At 52.9% G+C, this 9,485-nt stretch overlaps 5 protein-coding genes across 5 annotated transcripts; 3 read left to right on the top strand and 2 right to left on the bottom strand.

Moving 5' to 3' along the window:
- Positions 1-213: 213 nt before the first annotated feature.
- On the top strand, positions 214-887 carry CONPUDRAFT_160599 (uncharacterized protein; the record flags this gene model as incomplete). Its single annotated transcript, XM_007777744.1, has 2 exons — positions 214-686; positions 743-887. The coding sequence occupies 2 exons, from the start codon at positions 214-216 to the stop codon at positions 885-887; spliced, it is 618 nt and encodes a 205-aa protein (XP_007775934.1).
- A 358-nt stretch (positions 888-1,245) lies between these two features.
- On the bottom strand, positions 1,246-3,799 carry CONPUDRAFT_160598 (uncharacterized protein; the record flags this gene model as incomplete). The annotated part of the gene is made up of 7 exons (XM_007777743.1): positions 1,246-1,279; positions 1,363-1,793; positions 1,844-2,164; positions 2,220-2,540; positions 2,602-3,141; positions 3,198-3,380; positions 3,437-3,799. The coding sequence occupies 7 exons, from the start codon at positions 3,797-3,799 to the stop codon at positions 1,246-1,248; spliced, it is 2,193 nt and encodes a 730-aa protein (XP_007775933.1).
- A 93-nt stretch (positions 3,800-3,892) lies between these two features.
- On the bottom strand, positions 3,893-4,551 carry CONPUDRAFT_160597 (uncharacterized protein; the record flags this gene model as incomplete). The annotated part of the gene is made up of 2 exons (XM_007777742.1): positions 3,893-4,038; positions 4,092-4,551. 2 exons carry the CDS (start codon positions 4,549-4,551, stop codon positions 3,893-3,895), a joined length of 606 nt encoding a protein of 201 aa, XP_007775932.1.
- Positions 4,552-4,706: 155 nt separating this feature from the next.
- On the top strand, positions 4,707-8,276 carry CONPUDRAFT_160596 (uncharacterized protein; the record flags this gene model as incomplete). The annotated part of the gene is made up of 10 exons (XM_007777741.1): positions 4,707-5,184; positions 5,239-5,750; positions 5,799-6,000; positions 6,062-6,290; positions 6,340-6,469; positions 6,521-6,696; positions 6,747-6,843; positions 6,894-7,356; positions 7,409-7,564; positions 7,615-8,276. 10 exons carry the CDS (start codon positions 4,707-4,709, stop codon positions 8,274-8,276), a joined length of 3,105 nt encoding a protein of 1,034 aa, XP_007775931.1.
- Positions 8,277-8,541: 265 nt separating this feature from the next.
- Positions 8,542-9,226, top strand: CONPUDRAFT_160595 (cytochrome P450; the record flags this gene model as incomplete). Its single annotated transcript, XM_007777740.1, has 5 exons — positions 8,542-8,560; positions 8,623-8,679; positions 8,734-8,758; positions 8,814-9,080; positions 9,139-9,226. The coding sequence occupies 5 exons, from the start codon at positions 8,542-8,544 to the stop codon at positions 9,224-9,226; spliced, it is 456 nt and encodes a 151-aa protein (XP_007775930.1).
- Positions 9,227-9,485: the final 259 nt, after the last annotated feature.

Genomic DNA, 9,485 nt, shown 5'->3' with positions numbered 1-9,485 from the left:
TCACATTTTTCGAGGGCGCATGCGGCCCTGATGGCGCAGCGCGTCTGTCATACGGCGACTGCGTCTGTTCAATACAGCATATCTTGGAAAAGTAATATTAACTATGACCGCGCTCGTCAAACACCCATCTTTCTCTCCCATTCCACCACGCTCCTCTGGTGGACTCCATCTCGCTGACCTCTAGAGTCGCTCTCACCGCTAGGACAATTCAGCATGAAACTACAGTTATCCACCCTCACGGCCGGATTCTTCTCTATAGCCAGCCTCGACGCAGCCTCCGCGTCTCAGTGCCGTTGCGTATATGGACAGTCCTGCTGGCCGAGCGATTCCGACTTCTCCCAGCTCCAGTCTCTCCTCTCCCAGCCTCTCCTCTACCCCAAACCCACCGCCTCTCAATGCTACTCCACGTCAGGCGCATCGAGTGACTGCAGCGACGTCATCGCGAACTACACCAACGGCCCCTGGCGTTCGGACATGGTCGGCAGCATGGAGGCTCCCAATTGGGAGTCGTACATCTTCCAGAATGGCACCATCGCGGCTTGCTATCCAGAGACGAACATCACGGGTGCATGTGACCAGGGAAATGTGCCCGTTATCGCCGTGGACGCGCGCACGCCTGCGGACATCCAGGCTGCGGTCAACTTCTCGGTGACGCATGACCTGCGGATGGTCGTCAAGAACACTGGGTACGTCGTTTCGCATTGATACTTTGTCTGCGGTGCTAGACTGAGTACCTGATCAGACACGACTTCATTGGGCGAAGTGCCGGACGAGGGGCGCTCATGGTGTGGACGCACAACATGAAGAATATTACACACGATGCTGCCTTTGTGCCCGAGCATCAGGAAAACGACAGCTGCCTTATCGGGAAATTATGCGCCGCTTAGCCGGAAGTAGCCCGGAAATAAGTGCTCCCGCGATAAGTTCAGCGTCCGCTTGCCACTGGTAAGGACTTTCTCATTCATAAGTTAAAACATCGCTTTTATACCCTTATGAAAAGCAGGGGGTTGCTTGCCCCTGCCCTTATGACGAAGTACGTGAATGTTTTACTTAAGTCACAAACGCGTGGTTGCTGTATTTTTGGTAAGATTGTCTGACTTATGATAGTGATATGTGACTATGGACGGCTCGATGTACTACTTATATGTGCTTATCACACGTCTTATATCAGAACAAAGCGCGTCGATTACGATTATGCAGAAATGAAAGTCTACAATAGTAATAGTAATATTGATGTAGTATCGCCTACCAGCCCCGACGTCCCTGCCTGGTAGCGTTCCTAACAATGGTGCATGAGCTGAGAGTACTAGCTGGTCAATAGGGTGGGCGAGGGACGTACATTGGATCCTGAGCTGCCCGTACGGGCCGAGATTGACCTTGTCGGTGCTGTCATCGTCGCTCTCTTCCTCGTCCTCTTCGGAAGTGTTTACCTGCGCGGCAGCAGCTTCCCAGCTGTTCTTGAGGCGCCACGCGTCTTCAGACTCGGCACATCGCATGACGGATGCGTAGAATCCGGCTGTGACAGCCCCGGAGTTTGCTTCGGAAAAAGAGGGGGCCGAGCTGGTCACAGAGTCGGATTCGGCAGACACGTCTGATGCCGCCGCTGTGGTCTTCTTGCCTCTACCCTTCCTCGCCGACCTTGGCTTGCGATTGGCCTGGCTAATGACTCCCTTTGCCCGCTTGACACCGCCCCACCCACTCTCCGGGGTACATCCGGCATTGACAATGAGTGTGATCGTCTTCTCGACGTTGGCCATCTTCCCATCAACGGTCGCCTGAATCGCGCGAACGCACTAGCCAAAATTAGATTAGTAAAATGAAATATGAAGTATGTGAGACTTACGGCTGCTGCTGCGAGCGAGTAGGCCGCAAAAGGGAGGTAATCGGGTTCGATGAGGTCCTGGAACTCGGGCACGTCGACATGCCCCTTGATGAACGCGTAATGGGATGAGAGGACAATGACAAAATACGAGCCTTCGAAGAGGTTGGTGGGTTTACCGTTCTCAATCTTCTCATACATAAAGGCAGTTTGGACAAGAAGCCGCTTGGCGAATGCAACACGTTCTGCATCTGAGGAAAGGCCACGGCTGCCCAACAGCACGAGAAGGGCAGCAACAGCAGTGGAGCTGAAGTTGTTGCGCCATATACATAACCGCTCGCAAGCCTAAACGTGATAGCGTCAGCGATGGGAGGAGGATCAGAAAAAATAAAAGACATACAATACTCAGGACAGCCGACTGCTCAGAAAGAGACAGGTCCGAAAACTCACGGTCAAACACCACCCGGTAGATGTTTGCGCATGCCTCTTCAATCTCTTCGTCGAGAGGGTTCCATGGTTTTGACGAGCAGCCCATCCACAGGGCAAGCGTAGGCATTAGACGCGTGCCGAACGCCCTCGACTCCTGGCATTCACGTGGCAGGTCCGTAACCTTGGGCTTGCCGCTCGCCTTCTTGCGGTTTGCAGGAGGGTTGTTGGATGAATGTGTTGGCTTGACGCGTTTGGCGCGGTGCGCGATGGGGTTTGAAGCCTTTGCAGCTGTCTGTAGAATAGAGGCTGTGTTAATGAACTCAGTTGCGGATGAAAGGATCAAATACACTCACAGACGCTGTAGTACGCCCAACACGACGCGAGGGACCAAAGTGAGCAACTATCTCCACCTCCTGCTCATTGTCATCCACGCCCTTGACACCCTCGTGTGATGCAGGCGCGTCGTCAGCGCCCATGCTGTCCATAAGCTGATCTCCCTCAGCACCAGCGGCGGCTTCGTATGCTGCTGTATCGGTCACTTCCTCGGACACGGCGGCGTTGTCGACCATCTCGACGTCTTGTTCTTCTTGGTCGCCATCCTCGTTGTGGTCGAGTTCAGCGCTCTCGTCGCGATTGAGTTCGGTGCTTTCATCGCGATCGCGTTCAGCGTCCCTGTCACAATCGCATCCGGCGTCCTCGTTACAATCGAGTTCGGCATCTTGTTTCGCGCCCTCGTCGCAATCGTGTTCAGCGTTCTCATTGCGATCACGTTCGGCATCTTCATCACAATTGCGTTTGGTGCCGTCGTCGCGGTTGTGATCAACTTCGGCTTCTTCGTCACTGCCGGGCTCGTCATCCTCGCTGTCGCCAAAAGGCGGCTCGTAGGATTCGAGCTGTAACAGGCCCAGGGGTTAATACAACGCTATGACCTCCAAAAAGATGCACTTACATCCTCTGCTCCGGAGACCTCATTTTCGGAGGGCTCATCAAATGATGACGGCAGAGGCCTCTTCTTGGAAGATGTAGCGGGCTGGGAAGTACCGATAGAGCGGGGGTGTTGAGGCCTCTGCGTGAAAGGCAGCCCAGGCTCGGTACTTGATGGACTAGAGGTTCGTATGATTCCTACCGACGCCTGGCAAAGCATCAGCTGCGGATGGTCATCAGCCATGACAGAAAAACAAACATCACCTGAAAGGTCCGCCCATTGTGGCTCCGCATAGCTGCAGCCTCACACTGAATGCCAGCTTCATCGTCCTCATCGCGGAGTGAGTGCGGGGGTTCTTGGGATATTTCAGCTATGGAGGCGGTTGGAGCGGGTTTGGTAACAGGCTTTGACTGGTGGGCGCTGGTAGAACTTGAGAGAGAGGTGGCGGAGGATGAAGTCGTGAGAGCACTCTTGCGACTAGTGGAGGTAACAGTGGACTTTGCTCGTGATGTATCTGTCGGGCTGGACCGGGAAACGTTGGTGCTCCACACCTTGATTCGGGGATTGAGGGTGTCGAATGTGGCAGGTGTGCTGTACATTGCCAGCACCAGATTGCGATAGTACATGGTGGATTCGGTGAGGAGCAGCATGCGGTTCAAGGCAAGGGCAAAGCGGAGACAATTAATTGATGAACACACGAAGAAGCAGAAGCAGCTGACTCACGGTGTTTCAACATCACAATCATTGCCATTCTCAGCAGCGCGTGGGTTGACGTTGATGCCGGCTTTGTTGGCCGCTTTGCTGCTTCTCGCGTTCTTGGCTCCTGTTGTCCTTTCCTTCTCCCTCACCCTCATGACCTGCCCGACTAGAGAAACGTGAGCTCATAGTACTCCGTTGCGCTGAAGATTGAAAGCTGACCTTGTTCTCCCCGACGTCTTGCAGCCGCAGCCGACACAACCGATGCCGGCTTCACCACCACATGCTCTGCATGTGCAGCTGAAGGTGGGTTAGTTGGCTGTAAAGTGATGGCTGCGAGCTGACTGAGCGGCTTCTTGGGTCCAGGTCGTGTCTTCAGCGCCTGTGTGATGGCCATGGCCGATTCAAGCTCTGCCACGAGTTCGGCAGCCTGAGGTGTTACACCTTTCTTCAAGGCTGGAATCTTCGGAGCAGCTGACGCTCCAGCGGAAGGAGTGGACTTCTCGCGCGGTGCTGTACGTTTTTGAACAGTGTTTGTGCCGAGCCCGACATTGATTTCGTTGGCTTCATTTGCAGTGCTGTGCTTGCGATGACGGGTGACCGGTGGCAAACTTGAAGCTGTGGGGGTGATAACATTGCTGGTAGCAGAGCGGGTAGTTCGACGTTCAGCGGTGTTGGCCATTAAGAAAATTTCAGTGGTTGTGTGACTGTACGTGTTCAAAGGTCAACCAAGTCACTGTGACACTAATTTGCCAATTATTCAGCACCGCCCGGTCAACCCGCACCGAACAGCAAACAATTTGCTTCCGTTTTGTTCCGTACTCCCGAACCACCACCATGGCCCCCTCGCGGTACGCTTGCACAATCGAAGGGTGTGACTTCTACGCCAGGAGCAAGGGCGGACTCACTCAGCATAACAACCTCATCCACCGTCGCATCATCCGCACGCGCCGCTGGCATGTTCCAGCACCTCCTTTGGCCAGCCAGCCTCCGCTTCAGCCCCACTCTCAGCCACAACCTTCGCCACCTCCCTCACTTCCGACACCACCACTGTCAGCATCAGCATCACCACCCCCACCCCCACCTCCGCCATTCACACCACCTCCATTCTTCCCGCCCTCTTCCTCTCCGCCCCGCTTCCTGTCTCCAATCGTCTTCAGTGCCACCGAAAACCATGACGAGAGCCACAAGGATAATAGAACACCACCTTCCTCGCCTCGTGAAGAAGACACATCAGCAGCAGATGTTGACCATGCCATCGGTGAACAGGTTGACATGGGGCCATTACAACGCCTCTTCCACAAGTATTTGACCGGTATGTGCTTGTACTCTCAGTCTTCGAAACTCGTACTGACATGACTACCTGTAGCTCGGAAATGTTCGCCTGACGGTGACTCTCTACCACCGGATGCTCCTCCATCTCCACCCCCAAGTCGGCCGAAAGGGGACTGGTTCCCTTTTCGTAACCAACTCGAATTCGAGACAGCCGACCTCTGCTATCGACGCGTTCAAATGTCAGCAACCCACATTGACGCCCTCTGCAAGATCTGGGCTGCAAGTCTCGCAGAGCATAACGCTCCACCATTGTGTGTTGACCATACCAAGATGTACGAGGCCATTGATGGCATCGAGAATGGAGATGTCGCATGGCAGTCATTTCACGTCACATACCAAGGCCCACGACCCGAGCGTGCCATACCCTCGTGGATGGAGGCATCATATGATGTCTGGTTCCGCGACCCACGTGAGATCCTCAAGAATATCCTCGGCCGCCCGGACCTCAAAGACGACATTGACCTGACCCCCTACCGCGACTACGACAGCACAGGAATTCGACAGTACGGAAATCTCTTCTCGGGTGACTGGGCATGGGACCAGGCGGTAAGCAAAACCAATATCTGATATGTACCAAATACTGATTCGCAACAGACAAGGATAGCCAATGACGTGCACACTCACGGGGCAACTTTTGTTCCCTTCGTGTTGGGTAGTGACAAAACAACAGTGTCTGTCGCAACCGGCCAATCAGAGTATTATCCTCTTTATATTTCCCCCGGTAACATCCATAACTCTACTCGACGCGCTCATTGTAACGCTGTCGCTCTTGTTGGATTTCTATCAGTTCCGAAAAGTACGTTGTCGACCTCTTTTTGAGCAGCAGTTGAACTCATCAAGAACTCATCAAACTTCAGCCGACGAAACGTGCTCCGACGACCCTCACTTCCGTCATTTCCGCCGCCAACTCTACCACACATCTATCTCCACAATCCTTCAAGTCTTCAAGCCAGGCATGACATGTCCCGAGGTGATCCGATTTGGCGACGGGTATCATCGCCGTGTCATATGGGGTGTTGGACCATACATCGCTGATTACCCCGAGCAAGTCCTTCTTGCTGGCGTCGTCCAAGGGTGGTGTCCCCGGTAAGCACTTCTTTGTTAACATGATCCCTTTTCTTATATGTCTCCGCAGGTGTCTCGCACGTCCCCAACAGCTTGATGGTGGTGCACTACGCCGGTGCCGCGAACATACCGAAGCACTCGTTGAAGAGTTGCATCCAGGAACATTGTGGGATACATACGGGATCATATCAAACGTAGTGGTGCGCTCTTTCTTATCTATTACTCTTTATAGTATCCTTACCCTCACGTAGCCTTTCACGAATGATTTTCCGCGCGCCGACATCCACGAACTTATTGCCCCCGATATCCTACATCAGCTAATCAAAGGAACGTTCAAAGATCACCTTGTTGACTGGGTCACCAAGTACCTCAAGGCCAGCTATCCGAAGCGCGAGTACAAGAAGATATTAGCTGACATAGACCGCCGGTATGTCACTCGAGATTGCGTCATTTGAATATCTCCTTAGTTTCTTCCAGGATTGCTATAGCTGCCCCATTTGCCGGATTACGACGATTCCCTCAAGGTCGAGGTTTCAAGCAGTGGACAGGAGACGACTCGAAGGCGTTGATGAAAGTACGTTCAATTTCTCTATGCAAACTGCGCTTCCTAACCTCGTATTTTAGGTATACCTACCTGCTATCGAGAACCACCTTCCCGACGACATGGTCCGCGCTGTTCGCGCATTCCTCGAGTTCTGTTACATAGTCCGGCGCAACACTCTCACCGACACGGACATCACCGAGCTCGAGCGCGCACTAGCAGAGTTCCACCATCACAGGACCATTTTTGAGGAGTCCGGCGTTGCTGCGTCCCTCTCTCTTCCCCGCCAGCATTCACTCGTCCACTACATCCACCTCATCCGGCAATATGGGGCCCCGAATGGCCTCTGCTCGTCCATTACCGAGTCAAAACATATCGAAGCCGTCAAAGAACCGTGGCGGCGCTCGAGCCGCTTCGACGCTCTCGGGCAAATGTTGGTCACAAACCAGCGCCTTGACAAGTTGAAGGCTATCCGCATTGACTTTGCTGCTCGCGGCATGCTCAATCCAATATTCCTTCCTGCCCCGCTTCGTGCTCTTCAGGATCGTAAGTAGATAGTTTTTCCAGTTGACGGCATCACACTCATCTCTTTCTATAGTTACCGAGGGTAATCACTTTCAAGAGCCGCCTCCAGCTCCTGAAAACGCGTTACAGTTTCACGAGCCTAGGTCACGTTCGGTGGAAGAGTGCGAGGATGAGCCTCAGATCGACGGGACTACGTTGATGGCAGAAGTGAATTTGGCGGCAAAATCCAGTGCGTAGCATATCCCTCGCAATCGAGTGTATACTAATAATCACCATTAGATCCAGCCCGCTCGCGTACCTTTCAGGATCTCGCCGACGAAATCAACGTTCCAAACATCAGGCGCCTAACACGTCGCTTCCTTTATTCCCAACTCCACCCCAACGTCACACTTCGCACCGCTCGCTCAGTACCCCCTCAAGACCTTCCTAATATCCCTGACAAACTCCGAGTCTACGACTCCGCCGTGTCCGTATTTCGTGCCCCAAGCGACTTGTGCGGTTCCTCGGGACTAAGACGCGAGCGCATTCGTTCCACGCCAGTATGGCGAGGGGAGGCGGCTCGTTACGACACTGCATTTATCATGACGCAGCCGGACGTCGCCGGGATCTTCTCGATGGAGGTTGCGCGCGTCCTCGCGTTCTTCTCGTTCAAACATCAAGACATTGTGCATCCGTGCGTCGTCGTGCACTGGTACAACTGGTACGGCGACGCTCGCGACGATAAGACAGGCATGTACATGGTACGGCCGTCGTTCAACAGCACCGGATCAAAGCACGTCGAAGTCTTACACGTTGATTCGCTCGTCCGAGCCGCCCATCTCCTCCCCTTCTTCGGAGAGCAACTCGTACCTAAGGAGATGACTTGCCATCAGTCTCTAGATTCATTTGAGCTTTTCTACGTTAACCGATATGCCGACCACCATGCATTCGAAATTGCCTAGTTCAGTATGCTACTTATGTCCTTTACCACTGTTTATGCCCTCTCGTATTACTTATGCAACACCTTTTTCAACCTCAATGCACTTATTCTTAACGATCTGGAGCTTGCGAGAAATAAGGGTGCTTATGGAGGCCCGGCGATTTGATCCGCACTTATGAAAGTCGTGCTACTTATCCGATTCTGTCCTAAGTACACAGGTGCCGAAAAGCTGTAATAAGCTTGTTATAAGTCCCATCAGATCTCATAAGCAATGTGCCGTTTTCCTGATGCCGGTTGCTCCTCTCGGTGTGTTGTCTTTCTTGCGGGCCTCCATGGCACATCCCAGGATGGGCTCTGACGACAAATAGGTTTCCCTCACGTCTCCACGGAAGAAGATGTGTACAATGGATACCTCATCCCTAAAGGTCAGTGAACAAGTTGAGACATACAGCGCTTTGAGATAATCGTACACGGAGCAGGCTCAATAATAATCGCAAATATTTGGTAGGCATCCCAAAAGAGAATAAACTGGATACACGACTCACGTTATGCCCAACAGGGGAATGTCTCGTGATCCCCGTCGATATCCCGATCCAGAGGCGTTCAGGCCAGAAAGGTTCCTGACGAAAGACGGCGCGCTCAACGGCGACGACGTGCGGTTCACCTTTGGATGGGGCCGGCGCATCTGCCCGGGCCGACACTCGGCCTTCGCATCCACTTGGATTGCTACCGCCTCGCTGCTGGCGGCATATACGTTTGAAAAGGCGAAAGATAAGAATGGCGTGGAGATCGACCCGGTTCCTCAGTGGATCACGGGGCTTACGAGGTGGGTTTTGTTGATTTTGCACAGTTTCACGCGCACTTACTCTCGTTATGTTAATGAGAAAACACGAACGAGTCCCGCTGCGTGTCGTTCCTCGGTACAGTCGATCAAAGTTGGAACAGTTGGTGAAAGATGCTCAGCAGGATTGAGTATTTACTCGTAAACTGTGCTTGTAAGTAACTGGGTTTGCTTTCAATCGCAGTGATTGAAAACACACGATCAATCGTAGTTTTCTACAATCCGTACAAATACCATGCCAACTCCCCAATTTCATGTAGAATGTACAAGACATCAATTCGAAGACGAGCAAAGTCATAACATGCCACGAAGGAAACGATCGAGACCACGATGCTGTTAAGACTGCGTCTTGACCTTATGTGGAATATTAGTCGTCACCGTAGTTGACGA

This window comes from Coniophora puteana (assembly GCF_000271625.1).
Source record: "Coniophora puteana RWD-64-598 SS2 unplaced genomic scaffold CONPUscaffold_35, whole genome shotgun sequence".
In the NCBI taxonomy this organism is placed as follows: Eukaryota; Fungi; Basidiomycota; class Agaricomycetes; order Boletales; family Coniophoraceae; genus Coniophora; species Coniophora puteana.
This window is presented reverse-complemented; position numbering and strand designations above follow the sequence as displayed.